Here is a 21,690-nt window from a genome sequence, read left to right on the forward strand (position 1 = left end):
CTGATTTTACCCCAAAACCTCCTGTAGCAGATTTCTTTACCTAACTGAAGCTCTACTCTTAAGGATGCCACATACCTTGCAGTCCTAGATGCCTCTTTCTTCCACGCCCTATATCCAATTTGTGAGCAAAACCTAAGCTATCTTCATCTCTCTTAGAGTTACCATATTAGTCATTTAACTGATATTCTTGCTTTTGCCTCTCTTCTGCTGCAGTCTATTTTTCACACAACAACTATTTAGGTCTGGTTAAAGTTTAAATTAGATCATGCCATTCCTTTGTTCAAATGCTAGCGGCTTCACATCCTATTCAAAATAAATGTAGAGTCTTTACTTCAGCCTACAAGGCCCCAGGAGCTGGCTCCCTGATATTTTCAGACCTTATCTTTTACTATTCTCCTGTTTACAGTGATCCAGTCACACTGGGTACCACCTGCAGAGTTTTAGCACTAGCAGATTCCTCTACCTGAAATGCTAAAATGCGGTTTCTCCAAATGTCCCCAGGCTCATCCTCTTATTTCCTTCAAGTCTTGGGTTAAATACCATTTTCTCAGTGAGATCTTTCCTGATCATCCTAGTTAATACTATAAACTGTACTCCGGTACTCTCTATCCTCTTTTCCTCCTTTATTTTATCACATAGTACTTAACACCATCTAACACAATGTGTATTTTATCTATTTATTTATCTGCCCCTCCATGTCCCTAATCATAAATTCCTTAAGGGCAAAATGATGTATCTCCCAGCCCTCTATAGGTACTCCATAAATATTTGAAAAATGATTGCATAAGTGCATGCCAGAGATTATTCTATCCACCATTCCACTCACTAAGTACGTGGCCAATTAATGTATTTCGTCAGTAACAATAACAATTTCAACAACTATTATTGAATCATTTCATGTTTGGTACTCTCAAAGCAACTCTGGTTTATGGTTACTAGTTAGATTATTAGAGATAGTAGCTACTGCACACCAAGAAGTTTCTCTCTTTAGGTAACTAGGAAAACTAGACCTTGGTTAATTCACAGTAGAAGGTCAGGAGGGCTTAAGACCTGCAACCATACATAATGAACTTCTGAATCTTAAATATTAATACTCTATTTTATAAATATGACTGACTTAGTAGATATGTTTTAGTTTCAATATCTAAGAAACCACTGTGATCAATCAATGGCATCAAGGCTAACCCAGGAATATCTGGCAATTTTTTAAAATTGAAATGTAATTCACATATCACATAATCCACCACTTAGAAGTGTACAATTCAGCTTTCTTCTTTTATTGTGGTAAAATACACATACAAAATTTAGCATTTTAACCACTTTTAGGTATACAGTTAAAAGAATATGTATCAATAATGGTTTGTAATATATCTACAAGGTTGTGCAATTATCACCACTGTAATTCTGTAATTCCAGAAAATTTTCATCACCCCAAAAAGGAGCCCACCTGTTAAGCAGTCATTTCCCATTCCTCTCCTCCCCTCATCCCCCAGCAACCACTGATTTGTCTCTATGAATTTGCCTATTCTGAACAATTCATATAATTGAAATCATACAATATGCAGTCTTCTGTGTTTGGTTTCTTTCACTAAGCATAATGTTTTCAAGGTTCACTCATTATCTATCAGTACTTTATTCCTTTTAATGACTAATATGTCACTGTATGGCTATATCACATTTTGTTTAGCCATTTATCATATGACAGACTTTTGAGTTGTTTATAATTTTTCACTATTAAAATTAGGATGAAGCTAATTTTGAACAAATGAGTAGACATTCTCTAGAACAGTAACCAGAACAAAGAATATTCTTCTTTAAAACCCTATTTTGGCAGATAGATACTGCCCAATAGGATATCCTGCTTACACTCCCACAAACAGTGCAAGACAGGATCAATTTCCTTATACCTTCATGTTGCTGAATTTTATTTAAAAAATTTTCAGAGCAGAAAGGTAAAAAAACCCTCATTTTCATCTCCTTAATAACTGAGGTATAGCCTCTTTCTATATTTACCAGCCATTTATTTTTACTTTGTGCTAAACTTCTTTGCTTATGTTCTATCAAGTTGTTTATAATTTTTACTAATTTGTATGAGACATTGGTATTCTTAAATTTTAAGATGTGTACATGCTATCCGTGCTGAAAATGTTTTCTCCCATCTGTCACTCATTTTAAACTATTTTTAGTCCATTATTTTTAGCTTGATTTCTATGAAACCTAAATTTCCTATCTTCCTTTTTATGGTTATTGAGTATCCTGTTCTGCTTAGAAAGGCTTTTTCCTTTACTAAGATCTAAAAATAGTCTACATTTTTTTCTATTATTTTTTGTTATATATATATATATACACATATATCTTTTCACTCAACCTTTAACACATCCACATTTATGCACAGTGTTTGCTAAAGCTCTAAAATTTTGTTAAAAAATTAATAACCAATTATTTCAACTTAAGTAATTTATACCTCATACTTACAACCACCTTTACAATGAATTAAATTCTCATATACCTTTAGCTCTGTCTCTAGTTTCTCCATTCTGCTCTTCTAATTTTCTGTACTAATATCATACTATCAACAGCTTTATAGTATAGTTTAACATCTAGTACACGAATGTTTTATTCATGATTCTGCTTTTTCAAAATCTTAGGTTTTCTGGCACATTTATTCTTCCAGATGAACTTTAGAATCAACTTGTAAATTTACCTGTTGAGATCTGTTGGAATTATACTAAATTTATACATTAATTTGGAAAAGAATATTAATAATGATATTAACTTTCTAGGAACATAATGTTTCCATTTACTCAGGTCTATATACTATTATTATATTTTAATAAGTTGAGTATAATCTCTTTTCTTTTTACTTCCACATGTACCTATTTCTCATCACTACATAAAGTTTTCTAACAATTTTTGAGTAAAAAGATCATTTCTTCATATTCCAATGATAGGACTCTCAGATGATCCTTGAGAACTATTTCAGCTAAAAATTTCCATGACTTTCCATAAACATTCCAAAAAACAACTCTCTGAAAATCATCTAAGCAATGTGTATATACATGTATAAAAGACTGAAAGTATATACACCAAGATAGTTAACTGGTTTCATCTTGAATACTAACTCTGATCCATCAGAAATGGCTGCCAAGAGTGTTGAGAACATGTAGGCTCAAGAGAAAATACTACCATAATGAATTATGAGGGAGAAAATGGAAAATGGAGACACTGGTGCCAAGGACTTGCCATACATGAGATTCATCAACTTATTAACAGTGGTTATTTCTATAAGTAGAATTATAGGAAGAAGGCCTTCATTTTCAACTTTATACACTTCTATTTGTTATTTTTTAACAAGCATTACTTTCAAAATCAGCACACACACAAAAATCTTAAATTTGTAAAAAATACTGTAACTTCATAATGAATATTTAAGAGTAGTATATTTCTATTTCATTATCTCCAATATATCTACTTCTCTAAGAATTTCACTGAAAGAAAATTCTTACAATTTAGATTTTAAAAGATGTATTAAAAAAACTTATCTAAAGTATTCTTGAAATATTTCCAATATTTATGTTATAATACTATATTATTAGTCTTTTCTGAAGTCATCAGGAAAGCATGAACAAAAACTAAGAAATTATAGGAAAAAAAGTGATTTCAGCACTTAACACTTACAATTCAATTTCAACCATGCCCTTGGAACAACCTCTCTTCACAAAAAAGCCAACCTAAGAAATAAAAAAGACAAAGTGAGCTGTGTGATGTCATTATTATTGGAGAGATCAAGACTCATTCAATAACTACTCTGTATATCCATTCCCATCACTTTGTAAAGGTACTCTTCCCAGTTTTGGACCCCTCCACTGTTTCTACTCACAAACAATAATAATATTTGTTATCATGTACTGAAGCTTTTATGTGCCAGAGAGCCTCTTACAAAACTTGTAACAAAGCCAGTAAGTGTTACAGAGCAAAGATCTGAACCCAGGTAGTCTGGTTCCAGAGCCTGTGTACTTAGCCACTATACCAAACACATTCTCAGAAAGAAGAGAAAAAGCCAGTGAGAAAATAGGTACTATACAGAATAATCATAAAGAGCTATACCCAATCTCCTTATTACCATTGGAGACTTCTATGGAATTACACAGATTAAATTATTAACACCACTCCAATATTATCCATCCTGTTATTAATTAGGATATATTGTCACCAAATATTTTTTTATAAAAGAATATGCATAGTAAATACAATTTAAGCACAATTTACATAGTAAGACATATTTGAGTTAGTTTCTATACAAATATGAGCATAAGCATGAAAACACACCATGCCTAAAAAAATCAGATTGGATCTTAAATCAGGCTATAAGTAACACTAAAAAAAAAAAAAAAAAAAAAAAAAAAACAGTGGAAAATACACCTTGTGAATAATTATCTTTTTAATAGTAGTAATGGCAATGATGACAACTATAACCACAATTAACATTTATTAAGCATTACTAAATGCTACTATGCAAAGTACTTTGTATATAATTTTCTCATTTAATACTCACAAGCAACCTTATGAGATATATATTATATCCATTTTATAGATGATGAAACTGAGGCCCACAAAGATGGAAAAGAAAGCCTGTTGTTATAACCAGAAAGTACAGCTTAATGATTAAGAGTACAGGCTTTAACATACACTGTCCAGGTTCAAATCTCAATTCAATCATATATAAGTTGTATGACCTTGACCAGGTTACTTAAACTTCTCTGTTCTAGTTTATTCATAAATAGGAAAAACAATGGCATTTTTGTAAGTGTGCTATCTGCTCATTAGCTTATAGCAATTAAAATACTTGCTACCAATCAGAATAAAAAAAAATCAGGAGGCAGTTCTTACTGTGAAGTATATATATAAATGGTACAGAACATGTCAGTGTTCAATTTTTATAACAGCATTTAAATATAAATACAACATTAAAAATAGTTTTGCTGAGAACATGGGCAGCCTCTAAATAAATCTGTGGATATCCAAAGGTCTGCAGTCTGTCACCTAAGAAACACTGCATTCCACAGCTGCCTTTAAAAGCCCTACCGCTCAAGGATAAGAGATATCTTCTTTATGACAAAAATATATAAAAAGGTTGGTGAAAACTGTTACGGCCCCATCTATTCTTACTGTACAGCCCTTGGAGTACAATCCAGCTGACCATTATACAGAGATAAGGATTTGATAAATGATTTCTAACAATTAAAAAACTATACATTAATATTTATAAATATCTGAGTTGGTCCTTGAAAGTTATCTACACCAATGCCCTTATCTTTGAAATAAAGAAAAAGTGAGGTCCAGACAACTAAGGTCGCAAGGCTAATTATTAACAGAATGGTATCTTTTTTACCTCATCGATGCCTCCCATATAGCCTTAAAAACACATCCATTTCTGAATAGGTTTATAATCTTCATGGTTATACATCTCAATCTTGTAACACTAGATTAAATTTTAAGCCTGGTTAAGAAACATTATTTTGATATAATTGCAATGTTTTTAATAGTTTTAGAAAAATATAAAGAATCATTTCAAGTTTTAACAATATTTTACAGTGGAGTAACAACTCAACATTCAGACTTTCTTTTTAAAACATGTCTTTATGTGAAATTTATACCAAACAGCATATATAAACATCATCATGTACTGTTTAGAAATAAAACCATTTATCTATCAATTTAAGGAACTGAACATTATCAGTCTATCTAACATTCCTTGTATAACTCACCACAATTGCATTCTTCTCTCCCCTCAACAAATGTAATCTCTAAGATGATTTGTTGATCATCCTTTTGCTTTTCATTAGTTTTGCTATATACATCTCTAAATATTAAAAATATTTTTTGACCATTCTATAAACTCATATTACATGTAATCTTCCAAGATGGTATTTTTCTTAATGTTTTTGAGATTTAACCAATATACTAAAGCAAAGATTTTCACTATCACATAACATGCAATTTTATTTTATACTAGTACTGTAAACAATACCGCTATAAATATTTCCATTAGTTCATCTAGTATAAATGTACAAGAGCTTACTAAGCCTATCCAAGAGTAAAATCTGATTGGGCATATGCACCTACAAATTTACTAGGTAATGCCATATCATTTTCCAAGGAAGCTGCATAAATTTACATTCCCACCAAGAGAGTATCAAAATTCCCAGTGTTCCATAGCCTTGTAAGTATATGGCTCTGGCAAAATTTTTGTAAGCCTAATGGATATACTATGCCAGGGTTAATTTGCATTTCTCTGATCATTAAAGAAGTTGAGCATCTTTTCATGTTTATTGACTGTTGAGCTGCCTCTTCTGTGAGACATCTGATCATATCTTTTGCCTATTTTTCTTCTGAGTTGTTATTGTTTTGCTTATTATATATTCTAGATACCAATCTTTTGTTATGTGTTATATACCTTCTCCCAATTTGTGGCTCATCTTTCTTTTTGGTGTTTTTTGATAAACAGAAATTTCTTAATTTTGTTTTGGTTGAATTTAATCAATATTTTCCTTTTTGATCTACATATTTAAAAAAATTGTTCTTTAATCTAAAGTCACAAAGATATTTTCCTCTATTACTTATATCTTCCAAAACGTTCTGGTCAATCACACTTAGATCTTCAATCCACCTGGAATTGATTTTTGTAAGGTATGAGGATAGGACTCAGTTTCCTTTTTTTCTTATATGAATAACCAACTATCTCAGTACTATTTATTCATTTTCCCCCATTCATATACAATGTCAGTTCTATCATAAATCAAGAGTCTACTAAACATGGCATTGTACCTGGGCTTTTTATTTTGTCGCATCACACTGGTCTATTTTACATTCCTACACCAAACACACATCTTAAATGATTTTAACTTCATATTAAGTCTCAATATCTGGTAGGACAAGTTTTCCTATTTTGTTCTATTTCTTAGGAGTATCTAAGCTATTCTCTGGTCCTTTGTTCTTCCATCTAAATTTTAGAACCAGTTTGTAATTTGCTGTAAACAGTGCTGAATATTTTAACTGGAATGACAATGACTATGCAGATCAATGTGAAGAATGACATTTTTATATTAGGTCTTTCTGCCCATTTATATAGGGTCTCTCTCCATTTAATCAAACTTTAAAGTTTTTAAATAAAATTGTATTAATTTCTGCATATAGGTCTTACATGTAATGTTTATTGCTAACTTGTACTTTTGTTGCTATTGCAAATGGTATCTATTTTTAACTGCATTTTTCTGTTCATTGTTAATGTACAGATATGCAACTTATTTTGTTATATAATCTTATATCTAGCAATGCTAATAAAATTCTATATTAATTCATCAGAAGGCTTACCTAGAGCTTCTTTTGTGGTTTTTATGCAGACACTAATCTGACCTGTGAATGAGTTTTCTGACTTTCCAACTTGTATCTTTTCTGTCTCACCTTCCGGTCTACTTAGAACTTCCAGTACAATGTTGAACAGCAGTGATAGTAGGCAACCTTCGCTTATTCCTGACTTTGCTACATTTTCATAGATATCTTTTATGAAATTAAGGAAGATAAGATCCCTTCTATTCTGAATTTGCTAAGAGTTTTAAATCCTAAATTACTGTGGAATTTAATTGAATGCTTTTATCTCAATTGAGATGATCATATAGTTCTCCTTGTCAGTTTTTTCTAATGTTCAATCAATCTCTCATTCCTTGAATAAATTCAATTTGGTCATGATGTATTATGCATCTTATGTATTATTAGACACAGGAGGCTAAAGTTTCTATTTTTTGAGATTTTTGCTTTTATACTCATCAGTGAGACTGGCTTGTAATTTTCTCATTCTTTCCTTAATTGATTTTGGTACCCAGAGTCATATTTTCTATGTAAAATAGTAAACTACTGCTGTTTGAACTAAGCCGTAATTATTTGGTGTTCTGAGAAAAATTAAACAGCTGACTTATTTTTTCTAGTTATCGAGTCAATTTTGATAATTTATATAGTTGCAGAAGCCTGTATATTCCCTTTAAAAATTTTTAAATCTATTAGCATAAAGTTATAGTCTCTTATAGTCTTTTAAATTTCTGCTGCATCCTGGTAATGCCCCGGTGGCAGTCATCAGGGCACTTAATGAATATCCTGGTTCTCCTTCATGCCCACAGCAGTACTGCTTTTGCTCATTTTCTCTGATGCAAGGCGTGGCAATAAAATGTGAGAAGAAAAAACATATGTCACTTTTCTGTCAGAAATTTTAACAGCCAATTCCCTTCCTAAATGTGTATTAAAATACAGACTCCATCAACTTAGGTACCTAAGTGACCACAAAGGGCCTACACTGGATAAATAACAAAAATTAACTCTTTTGTATTTTAAACCACTTAAATTTGGGGGTTGTCTGGACTACAATATAACATATCTTAACTATTACTTTTTTTCATTCTTTCATTTTTTTCTTCTTTATCTCCCCCTTATCTTCTCGAAAGTTACTAATTTCATTAGCCTTTTTTTAAAGCATTTTTTAGTTTTGTAGTGCCTATTATATCATTGTTAATTATTTTATTAATTCCTCCCTTATTTTTCAATTTCCATTAAGATTTCTTCTTTGACCTGTGTATAATACAGAAGTACGTTTTTTATCCTGAACAAATAGGAAAATTTTAGTTACCTTTTTGTTATTTCTCCCTTAACAGCATTGTGATCAGAGAATATAGTCTGTATGGTACCAATTCTTTGATATTTTTGATATTTGCTTTATGGCTCAGTAAATGGTTTTTAGAAACGTTCCATTTGTGCTCAAAAAGAATGTTTGCTCTCCAATCGTTGTGTTTATAACATGTCCATTAGTTCAAGCTTAACTGTTGTTCAAATCTTCTGTACATGAATACCTTGTTTTATTACACTTCACAGATATTGCGTTTTTTAAAAATTGAAGGTTTGTGGAAACCCTGCATTGAGCAAGTCTATCAGTGCTAAAAAGATTATGACTCACTAAAGGCTCATATGACAGCTTTTTTAGCAATAAAGCATTTTTAAATTAAGGTATGTTCATTGTTCTTCAGACATAATACTATTGCACACTTAACAGACTACAGTATAGTATAAGCATAACTTTTAATATGCACTGGGAAACCAACACTTTAGTGTGACTCCTTTTATTGTGATATTCGCTTTACTGTTGTGGTTTGGAACTAAACCTATAGTATCTTAGGTATGCCTGTATTCTAACTAATTCTTTATCTGATTGATCTATTGATTACTAATAGCTCTTCCACTATGATTATGCATCTGTTAACTTCTTGTTAAAAGTTCTGTTTTTGCTTATATGTTCTGGAGCTAGATCATGTGAATTCGAGTTGAGAACTGTATTTTCTTGCTGAACTGAACTTTTCATCAATATTTAATAACCTTTTTTATCTCTAAAAGTATTTTTGCTTTACAGTCTATTTTGTCTGGTATTTAATTCAGCCACACCTATTTTCTTTTGTATATTTGCCTGGTATTTTTTTATCCTTTTTTCTATAGGTTTTTATTTTAGATATTCTTATTTTAAACAGAATGGAACTGAACTTTGTTTTATTTATCTAACAGACTTCCTAAGAATTTAGACCATCTGTATTATTGTAATTATATTTGCATATATTTCTATCTTTTCATTTTATGTTTTTTAATGATTTCATTTTCTATATCTATTTCTTTTCTCATCTTCTTTTCTCAAGGCTTCTCTGAGCTGTCTGGGGAGTGGTTTTTTCCTTCCTTTCTCTTCTTCTTTTTTACCTTTCTGGTTTGGAGGATTTACGGATTTCAATTGTTTTAGTTTACCTTAGAAATTTAACATGAATATTTAAATAAACTCTGAAGTTAATCGATTATTTTAACCTCCTCCCAACAATACAAATCCATAGAATACTTTAACTCTGATCACTTCCTTCCAGTTGGCCAGGAAGGACAATAGTTAGTTCTATCTGATTTAAACTTCACAAAGTAGATATTAGTGTTATTTTATAGTTTGCATATAACTTTCCTTGATGTTTATCATTTCTTTGCTCAGACTTTCATTCTGGGATCATGTTCCTTCTTCCTAAATTGTATACTTTCAAAGTTCCTTTAGTGAGGAAGTTTATTTTTTTCTCTTTGTCTCACTATTCTGACAACATATTACTAATGTGTTTAGTCTTCTCTAATTCCCTAGAATGTGTCTATTTGTGTAATTCATTTATACTGCTCTTTAAATCTGAGAATACAAAATTTTCAACATTTCTGGAAAATTCTTAGTCATTCTTTCTTCAAATATTGCCTCTTCCTTAGTTTATTATCCCCCACTGGAGAAACTTTAAAAACTGGATTATCTTCTTTTACTTACCTATCATGTCTCAACTTCAATTTTATTTTCTCTTTATCTCTTATTGCATTTAAGAAAAATCTTAGTGTTTTAGTTTACAAATTCTCAAATGTGTCTGCTTAGTTTTACCTGTCCATCAAGTTTCTCTCTTCAAGTAATACATTTTTATTTAAGTTCTATTTGATTCTTTTTTTTAACCTGATCTTTTCGTTACTCATTCCTATTATTACACTTGCAACCTTCTTTTATTTCCTTACACTAATTAAATATTCCTAGTTTATCTCTACCTACAGGCTTCATAGGTCTGATTGTGCACTCTGCTGATTTTGTTAGCTCCTATCTTTGGTGATTCATTTTCTCTCATGTTTTGTGATTTTTAGTTATGAATTCACAAATTTCTTGGGACTTTATGTTTAAATTCTTTTGAGGACTGATCTGAAGATATTTTCCTTAAGAGGACTGCATTTGCTTCTGCCAGTGCCTGGAGATATTACTAACTAGGACTACTTTAAACTAAAATTATAATTTATGATATTTAGGCCACACAAGGTAATATGAATTCTGACCCCGAACATGTGCTAGGGTTGTGGTTAAGACTTCTTTGGAAGATTTTTTTTTCTTCCAATGTATTCAGAGCTAATAATGAGATAAGTAAGTAATCCTTTGGTCCCATTCTGAGGTGTTTTTTCTGCTACACACAATGCTTGGCTTCTAGTTTTATCTTCTAGCCCTTCCCCCACCTGCAAGACTCTCAATCCTGTGAGACCAATTCAAAGCCAGGCTTCAGGGTGCAAGGTCAGCAAATGCCCCTAGGGAAGAAACTCCAGAGCTTGCTTAAATCTTCAGACCCACACTCTGTTTCTGCCCCTGGTAAATTTATTTCACCTTTCCACAAGCCCCACAATATATTTCTAAAAAACCTTTCAAAAGTTTTTAACATACAAAAATTTCAAGTGTTATGTACTTGGAGAATTTCCTCGGTATGTATATAGCCCAAACTATTTCTAGAAATGGAAATCTCCTCTCAGCTTCTCTACCTGCCAACTTTATTCTTTATATTTAAGCACTACACATTTGCTATACCCAAAGAACTGAGATGTAGAAATTGATTTGTTAGTAAAAGCAAGTCATCACTTTAAATTTTTTTTTAAAAGTACAAGTACTTATATTAACTCACCTTATCTGCCCGTCCCATGAAAGCAGGTTTGCCTGCTAATCCAAGGCAAATGGCACACACAATGCTGGACTTCCCTGTTCCATTAGCTCCAATAATCATATTCAAGTGGGGTCCAGGACATACTTCACAGATATCGTATGTTCTGAATTACAAAGACGTGAAATTACTAAACAGAGAAGAAGTAAAGAATATTTTCTTTCCAAAAGCACTTGTTTTAAATTATCATTATTTATAGGCTTCTTCAAATTCCTTTAAAAGCTAGCTAATCTTACAAATTTAATGTTATTTATAGGTTGTTAATAAACTAAAGGGAAATATCTATCAATGAATATATCATTTTTAACTGTAAGTGTTAAATAAAGCAAAGTTTGATATTTTTTAACAATTTTATGAGAATATATCAAAGCTACTATACAAATAAAATAATTTTTAAAATTTTATTTAAGAGAAACCACGACTCATCTTAAATCTGCACATTTTACGTTTAATTTCTCTTGAATTAAAATGCTTAACAGCGACTTCTCATATTCCAATATTCAAAACAATCCGATCAAATTATTTTTATTCTAATTAGAAAACAAAATATATATCAACCCAATTGTTTCATTTTATTATTATTATTTTTTTTTTAATTTCATCCATTTCCTTTACCATGCTGTCAGAGATTCACCAAAGAATGCATTGTCAGTCCATGTTCAAATAAATTTTATTCCTATAGGAAGAAACATGAATGCATCAATGCCAAGTATTTCTGTACTATTCCCTTGTGCCAGAAAGCTGCACGCTATCCAGCACTCTACCTACAACAGTTGCATCTGATCCTTATTGGTTGCCAGGGACAGCTAGCTATGGCAAAATGTGAAGCAAACCCTGACTCGGATATTCTTCTACCTTGTCTTTGAATGCCCTGAATTAAAACCCATAAATTATGTCTTGTTCTCATTGGGTTTTAGTTAGCTGCCAACTAATTCCCCAAGAATAAACGTCTTACCTGCTACTAACCTGCTAAATACATAACACATTTCAACTTTAATATTCAAAGAAATTAATAATTTTGAAATGCCAGGTGGTAATGAAAATAAAAACAGGTGGTAAAGGAGTATTTTCTAGCAGGTTTACAAACCCTCATCTCTACACAGTATCTATTTTATCTTTTTAGATACTTTGTTCTGTTAGCATGAACTCTTTATTTATAAAGTTAAAATAAAACTGGTTTGGGAACTTCAGACACCTGGAAAATTATCTGACTTGGAACTTCTTAATCCCAACACAGGAAGCCCCATTCTTTTAACACTTGAATTTCCTGCTGTGAAATCTCTGCGCAACTGTCTTACTAAAATAGTGATGCAACTGGTATTTAAGAAAACAATAAAAACAACAGAAAAAAGCATGAGAATCTCTGGCCTATATAACATATATTTGTAAACAAGAAAAGTTGCCAACAACAAAAAAACCTTTGTCTTTAAAAAAATTAACTGTTCTGATTCTACAATATTTTGGGGAATTCCCTTTTTATAAGTTCCCTTTTCTCTGAACTCCCCCTGAAAGAGCTATTGTCAAAGGCTCACCCTCTTCTAAGCCTATACACTTTGCCTGGTATCTCATATATTCTCCATGGTCTCAGGTAGCATCTATGTGCTGAAAATCAGCCAAAATGACTTACAGATGCAATCACCACACTTCAATAACTTTATTTGGATGTCCCACAGCAGTCACCTCAAACTTAACATGTTCAAAACAAAACCCACCATCTTCCCCGTCCAAAACCACTCTTGTGGTCTCTTAGGTGAATGGTATCATCATTCATCCCACTGCCCATGTTAGAAACCCAGGCATTAGTTTTGAATCATCTTTGATTCTACCATCTCCTTCACCTCTACCCACAACCTCCCTACATCATTCAATCAGTTCCCAAATCATGTTGGTAGACATACAAATCTGATATCGCCAGTTAAAAAAAATAAAGAAAAACTAAAAAAAAAAAAAAAAAAAAATTGGATCCTTCATAATTTAGTTCTGGCTTCACCTTTGTCTACTTTCTATCTCCTTCCTCTATGCTCTAATTAGACTTCTAAATTCTACCTACAATGAATTTCTTTCAATTTCTGGACTATTTTAGTCTTCCTTCTTTCTCCAAGCCTTTGCACATGCTGTTCCTTCTGCCAAGAAATATCTCCCTCCACTCCCAACTTTATTTGACTTGGTTTACTCATAGGAATCCTTCTTTGACCACTCTCTTTCAGGCCATTTCGGTTCTCTAGGCCTACCCTCTTACTTCATTCTTAAAAGTCCTCTTACTGTGAAAATAAAACCTCACCTAGCTATGTGCTTTCCAGCAACCTTTTTTCTCCTCTTCACATCCAAGTTTACTCCTTCATACTCATTCATTCTTTTACAACTTGCACAGTTTACTTCTTTCACTGTTTCAATCAAAGAGCCAAAGATTTCCTAATGCTAAAATGCAGTGGGCTCTTTTCAGTCTTGTTATCTGACTTCAATGTAGCAGATATTTTTGAAATGCTCTTTTTCCTTGGCTTCTTTGATAATATTCTCCCACGGTTCTCCTCTTACCTCCCTGAACAGTTCCTTCTCAGTCTGTGAATTCCTCTTCAGCTAACCCTTAAATGTTGGCATTCCTCCAGGACTCTACACTTGGCCATCTATTCCTATTTGTATTTCCTTTAAAGGCAATCTCGATCATTTCTTTAACTTCAACAATCACCTATATGTATGATTCTCAAATCTCTCACCTGTCCACATTTTCCTGTAAGCTCCAAACACTTGTAAATACTGCCTACTGAAGAGCTCTTTCAGATGCCCCAAAGGAAACTTCAAGTAACAGGATGCAAAAGGCAATTATTATTATCCTTCCCAAATTGCTCCCTATTCTGACTAGCACCATATCTGACCAACTAACTGGTCAATGGTGCACTCCTCTCTTACCCTCGTGCTTCACAATTAATCTGTAGCCAGATCCTGTCAAATGTTTTCTTTACATTCTGACTCACCACTGCTACTCCCAGGTTCAAACCCTGATCATCACCTGCCTTCATATCATAAAAGTCTTCTGGCACTCTTTTGAAATTATCCTTTACACTGCTTCCATAGTAATACAAGTCACATGCCATTCCCTACTTAATATGCATCCTGGTTGCTTATAGAATTAAGTTGGAATTCCTTAGTATAGTAAACACAGACCCTCAACAGTTGCCTACCTCTTCAGTATCACCTAGGCCCACATATTCACTCACATCCTATGTTCTTTCCTATTAAAATACTTGATGCTTCCTAAATATAACTAACTGTTGCAGGCAGGTCCTTCTGTCTACAGTGCTTTCCCTTTCTTGTAGGACTTCTAAAACCTCCATATAAAGCCCTTTCTCACAGTTGTGGAAGATATTAACCCCTTATCCTTTGTAACCCCATGGCACCCTTATATATACAATATTACAGTAGATAACTCATTTGATGATCTTTCCTGATCTGTATTCCAATAGTAATTCAGCTACTTATTAGCAGTGTAAACATGGGCAAATTAACCTCTGAACTTATCTGATGAATGGAGATAATATAAAGAGTTGTTATGAGGAAAGAATAAGAGCATTGTATAAATAAAATACCTACTTCTATACCTGGCACATGACAGGTGCTTGGAAAAAAAAAAATTGACACTGTTATTGCCATTCGTACCCCTCCGCCACTATATGCAAGCTTTAAAAAAACAAACAAAAAACGTTGTGTAAATAACTGTAAGGTGCTATCCTAACACGGTATTTGTGTTAAAATATATTACTAAATTTTAAAATGATTTTTATGATTATTAGTTGACTGAAAGGGAGAGAAAGGAACCAGGGAAGATGGATTTGTAGGGGTCAAGGGTCTGTTGGGAGGCCCAACAACTAAGAGTAAGGATTAATTTTCTTATACATTTCAACCTCCATCCTGTACAACCTTCACCATCTTTAACCACCTGGTAACTGCCTACGCTTTACAAATCTGCCACATCATCGCTACCACTCTGATTTAAATGTTGCTTCCTATAAGCCCCCAGGGCCCATAGTTTTGTTAATTACAGATTATGTCCTCCCTCTATAGACTATGACTTTCAGTAGGCAGATATCTAAACCCTACTACATTCACTACCCGCCAAATGACGCCTTCAAAAAACGCTGGTGGAATTAAAAAAAAAAAAAAACGCATCACACAAGACACACACCTAGCACATCAACATAAACATCAATCTCCACAGCCTCGGTAACCCCGGCACAAATTCAAGGCCAGACCCGCAAGCCAGGCACACGTATCCACCACCCACACGCACGCACTCGGCGTGCGCCCCCGGCCCGCGGGCCCACTCGCCTCCCCCGCCGCCGCCGCACGGCCTCCGGCCACTCACAGAAAGTTCTCCATCGCGATGCGGACGATAGAGCCTTCCACGAAAGGCCCAGACGACGGCAGTGGCGGCGCTGGCGGGGCCGAGGTCCTTCTCTTGCTCGGGACCTCCGACGAGGGATCTCTCGGGGGGGGTCTCTTGGAGGGCAGGGGGGTTGGGGTCGAGGTCTTCCTGCTCGGAGTCGCCATCCTGGGCTTCCTCTCCGCCCCGCAGCGGCTTCCGTTCCCACCGACCCAAGTCCCGGCACCCCTTCGTCCCGCTCCCGCGCGAACTGCCCGGCGCGCGACACCGCCCGAGAGTCCGCCCCGCGCCTGCGTAGTCCCCGCCCGCCGGCGTCAGTGGGCACACCCCGCCCCGGGCCGGGAGGCCTGCGCGTCGGAGAATGCCGGTGGGTGGGGTTGGGGAGGTGCAGAATGTGGCTGCGTCACTTCTTTGTACATTCCTGCAGTTTTCAGGGTTGTTGTTGTTTTTTAACTTATCCAAAGATTTCAATTACAGCCCTTTTAACGTTCAGAAGAAACAGATACGCGAGGGGACGAAAAGAGGCGTTTGCAATGACGCCCGGGTTGCTGGGGCGGGTTGAGGACTCGGGGCCGGGGGGGACGGAAGCAGGCGACGTGCGGCCAGCATTGTGCGGATTCCACCTGACCGTCTGCCCCAGTGCGCCGGGAATCGCAGGTCTTTGGCTCTTCGTCTTCTCAGTTTGCTTCCTCTTTGCTTTCAGTCAGATACCCGTGTCAAAAAAAAAAGAAAAAGAAAAGAAAATTTCCAAAGGGCTCTATGCCCGAATGGTTCCCTAAAGCACCGTGCTAGGTCTCCTGCGCTCTCCAACTTGTGAAAAGCCTACTCTTCACAGACCTTCCTGATTTACTCTCCATCCTCCTGCTCCCTAATTCCCTGTTAAGACTTCCTCTCCGGAGGTTTCCTGTAATCCCCGAGCTAGAATACGCAGGCTTCGTTTAGAGGGTATTTCCACTTAAACCTGCTCACATTCATCTAGTTAACTCCTTCATTAAAGATGAGGTGCAGTGAGACCTACATCATCTTCATTCACTCAACTAATAACTGAATGTCTAATATACAAGAAGGTGCGGCTGCGGTGGTAAAGGAGCCAGTCAAGGTTGCGTGTCTCCGAGCTTAGGACAGAAAAAGAACAAGTGAACCAACAAATGATCACGATTATTTCAGGCTGTGATAGGTGCTTTGAAAAAAGTAAAACAGTGAATGTGATGGGGGAAGCGATGAGAAAGTGAATGTGATGGGGAAGGGAGAGAAAGAGCCAAGTATGTAAATAAGCGAAGAGCATTACAGGCAAGAATAAAGGCTCTGAGGTGGGAACAAGTGGGATGTTTGAGGAACAAAGGCTGGTGTGGCTGCAGTGGAGTAAACAAGGTTGCATAGACGAGCCTTGTCCGTCATGGCACAATTGAATTTTATTTTAAAAGCAATAGGAAGCGTGGATGGTTTTAAGCAGGAGAGGGACATGACTTGACTAAAGATTTAAAATGCACTCTGGTTGGTCTTTGTAGCTGGGGCCAAGCATGGAATTGCGAAGGCCGTTTAGAAAGCTATTGCGCTAGAACCCTGACTCCTGGACCAATGCTCCTTTCCCAGATACCTATTTCTGCAAATGGAATCCGTGCTCTCTAGAAGTTATAACCAAAGAAAATAGGACGAGTAAAAAGCATGTCAACTTGTCATGGCTACTAGCAATTTTTAATAAATCAAATTAAAATAAAGAAGGATAAAACTATTCAAATGGCAGGAAATAATAATACTTAGTGCTTAGGAGGGCACTATATTGTCGTTCCCCACATTGCTAATAAAAATTTTTTTAAAAGTAATTTAGTACCCTGCTTTAAGAGCCTTAGAAAAGTCAAATTCATTGAAGAAATTACTACATTTGGGGGACTCTACTCCCAATGAAAAGTAATAGAGGAAGTGGTAATGGGAATTGAGGGCAGGGAACTAGTCTGATAATATTTCTACCATTACCAGTTTTTTAGTGAATGAAATTGTGCTCATAAATGTAAAAGTTGAGAATGAGCCCCTGTGATAGCCCCACAAATGCACACACACTACGAGTTCTTGTCTAAACAGCCAGCCGATCATGCTCTACTCATATTCTTTAAAAAGGAAAATGTTGCTGGTCTTGCTCCTTATTACAAAAGCAATACATGTTAAATGTAGAAATTTTGGAACACACACCAAAAAAACCAAACATACAAATGGAAAAATTACTCACAATTCCTTTACCCAAACTAATCATTATTAAGTGTTTAGTGTATCTTTTGACATGTTTTTTTACTTGTATATGTGTGGTATGCTCCTTTCATTCAACAACAACAAAAAAAATGATCTCAAAAATTGTACTTAAATGTACTATTATTTAACCCCTTATTTTCACTGAATATATGATGAATATCCTTCCATGCCATTAAACATTTTTCTGTGACATAATTTTAAGTGACTATTATGATATTCCATTAAACAGTTGTACTGTAATTGATTTAGATACTTCTCCTTTGTTGGACTTTTCATGACTAGAAGTTAGCGTGAACCCAAGATACTCAGCAGATTATACGAGCTCAGTGCTTCCTAACATTCTTTAAAAATTTCATGCTCCCGTAAAAATATGCACATTTATCTTGCCACATCTGGATTCTTTAATTCCACTGGTGAAAACTGCCTTGCAAAGGGTGGTGTTAAAGAGGCAGAGAAGTTCTTTAGAAAGATTATCAATTAGCCAGAATGTGTTAATGAGTGAGTGTGCCGCAATAGCTAATCCTATGCTTCTCAGGGTTTAGTCCAGTCATAAACGGAATTCATCACCCCATTCTTACTAGCTAATAGATCAGGCAAAGCAATTGTATCTAATGTTCTACTGAACAAAGAGTAAGTGACCCGGGGTCATTGTGAGTGAAGGTCTTCCGTTCCAGAGAAATTATAACTGATGTAAACAAAAAGCTGGCAGAAAGAAGCACAGTCAAGGATTATAAATATATTTCGCATTACCATCAAAATACCATCTTCTATGTTCCCTTTCTTGGTTTCACTTCAAGTCCTTGATAATGGTGCCACAATAGCAAGAAGGTGGGGCAAGGTGCATGGAATGGGACTCTGCTGAGACCATCTCTGAGACAGTTTACTACTCCAGTTCTAACAAGAACTCTCCCAGGTTAACAGGAAGAATCTCTGGTTTATACACCAAGTAAGAGGAAATATTCCTTTTCCTTTTGGCAAAGTTATAAACTGGAAAAGTGAAACTTTATGGCTTGAAAGAGAGAGAAGAAGGAAGATGCTAAAATCTAAGTCCTTGGCACCCAGGAACAACCCAACTTCTCCCTCTTTCCCTACCTTCCTGTCATATACATTTTATAACCGACCTAATTAAAGAACTCATAGGGAAGAACTACGTAGGGATGAGGGGTTCTAAGGAGAATAAGCACCCTTTCCCAGGGAAATGAAAACCCCATACAGCTTCTGCTAGAGATAAGGATACTTTATTGCTAAAGTTTTTAATTTTTATAAGTAGTTTTTAACAACATACAAAAAAAGGTATCTGCTTCTTACTGTAGTATTAGTATTGGAATTGGTTGTAGTAATAGCTATAACATTAGAGTAATAGCTAACACTAAGAGCATCTACCATACACCAGCTACTGTTCTAAGCACTTTTTCATTTTCTATTCTGGATCTATGTCTCAAAAGATTTGCCTCTTTCTCAAATTTCCATCTCCTGGATAAAAAACCAACTGAAAGATTTAAAAAGATCATTATTAATATCAGGTTTCAAGTGTTTTTTGTAATTTGTCATGATAGAAAGCCTAGAGTTAAATGGGCTTCAATTGGTAGCCATAAAATTCTTTTTGTAATTAAAATTGTATTTGTATTTTTGTTATTATTTTAGGAAGTTTGAAAATTCAAAAAACACAGCAGAAACTAACAACCATTCATCCATTATTTCTACAATCAAAAATTAACACTTGAAAATTTAGTATAATTTTATCCATTTTTTTATCCATTTTTTTCTATTATCTACATGAAATATATAAATACTCCTTTTAAAAATTAGAACAGTGAAGATAAAGTTAGCGTGCATTTGACATTTTCTCAATTTTGATCCTGCATTTATTATCCCCTAGGTAACTACTCTTTGATACTTGTTCAGTGTTGTCCTTTAAGGCCATTCTTATATTTTACATGCATTTTAACTACAGAAAATATGTAGCAATATTTTGAGTGTGAACGCATCACATAAACATATTACATAAACACATAATGTATTACATGCATACATTATTAACATAAAATGTAAGAATAGTTGTACAACTTGGTTTTTCATTCAGTTTTGACAACCAAAAACGTCTCCAGACATTAGCAAATGTTCCCTAAGGGGTAGAATTGCCCCAGTTGAGAACCACTGCTCTAATCCTACCCACTTTTTCAAAGTATAGAAAAAAAAGAAAGTCTTTCCAGCTTCTCTTATAAGTCTGTGTCTAAATCCCCTAATTCCTAAGAAAATTGAAGAAAATAAAAATTTTTCTGCCTATATTACTCATTAACATATACATAAATATCTACCAATGTTCAAAACAGTAAATACTTCATGACCTTATTGGGTTTATAACAGGAATTCAAGATTGGTTAAATACTAGCACATCAAATTAATTAATGGAAGCAGAAAAAACATTCAATTATTTTCAACACACATTCATGCTAAAATTTCTAGAAAACCAATAAAAGGTAACTACCAAAACCTTCAGCAAGTTCATATTCTATGATGAAATGTTTAGAAATAGTCTCTTAAATTCTGGAACAATCAAGGATGATACTATCGCTACTTCTGTTGAGCACAGTATTGGATATCTTAGCCTGCCAAGTAAGTTAAGAAAACAGAGCAGAGAGGTTGAAAAATAAAACCAAAACTGAGCTTATTAAGGAATCTGACCTAATAGTAAAAGAGAACTATGGTAGGCAGAATAATGGCTCCTCACAGATGCCTACATCCTAATCCCTAGAACCTACTAGAACCTGGCAAAAGGGAATCTGCAAATGTGATTAAGTTAAGAATCCTGAGATAGGATGATTATGCTGGATCATCTAGGTGGCCCAGGATAATCACAAGGGTCCTTATAACAGGGAGGTAAGAGGATCAGAATCTGAGGAGATGTGACAAAGCGGATGTTAGAGTAATGACAAAGCTGGAAGGTGGCCATGAGCCAAAGAATGCAGGAAGCCTCTAAAAGCCAGAAAGGGCAAGAAACGCATTTCACCCCAGAGTCTCTGGAAGGAACACAACCCTGCCAACACCTTGATTTTAGTGCCAGGAGACCCATTTTTAGAATTTCAACTTCCAGAACTATAAGATAATAAATGTATTGTGTTATGCCACAAAGAGTGTGATAATTCATCACAGCAGCAACAGGAAATGAATGTAAATATAGAGGCTATTCCAAGAAGTAATAGAGAGCTTAGCAATTTTGTTGGATATAGTTCCAGATGAATCAAAGACAAAAGTAATAGGCAAAAGTTTAATTTTCTGGAAGAAACCACATGCAAATATCTTTAAATACATAGGGAAGGGAAGAGTTTCTTAAATAAGACATAATATCTATAAACCATAAATAAAATTAAAAGATTATTAATTCACGTATATTAAAAACTAAGGCCTTTCATGAATCAAATTACAGATATATACACACATATATGCACATATACATATATACATATGTGTGTATATACAGAGTGAATTTTGATATATGGTACT

The 21,690-nt window shown here is 34.5% G+C and overlaps 1 protein-coding gene across 1 annotated transcript in view; it reads right to left on the bottom strand.

The window, feature by feature from the left end:
* Positions 1-16,218, bottom strand: part of SMC5 (structural maintenance of chromosomes 5) — a 92,728-nt gene extending 76,510 nt beyond the window's left edge. The window contains exons 1-3 of the mRNA XM_023537344.1: positions 15,925-16,218; positions 11,529-11,670; positions 3,679-3,731 (exon numbers count right to left, since the gene is read on the bottom strand). Coding sequence (XP_023393112.1) covers positions 3,679-3,731; positions 11,529-11,670; positions 15,925-16,109 — 380 coding nt within the window. The 5' untranslated portion in view covers positions 16,110-16,218. The remainder of the gene's footprint in view (positions 1-3,678; positions 3,732-11,528; positions 11,671-15,924) is intronic.
* Positions 16,219-21,690: the final 5,472 nt, after the last annotated feature.

The sequence above is a fragment of the Pteropus vampyrus genome, unplaced genomic scaffold (assembly GCF_000151845.1).
Source record: "Pteropus vampyrus isolate Shadow unplaced genomic scaffold, Pvam_2.0 Scaffold186, whole genome shotgun sequence".
NCBI lineage: Eukaryota > Metazoa > Chordata > Mammalia > Chiroptera > Pteropodidae > Pteropus > Pteropus vampyrus.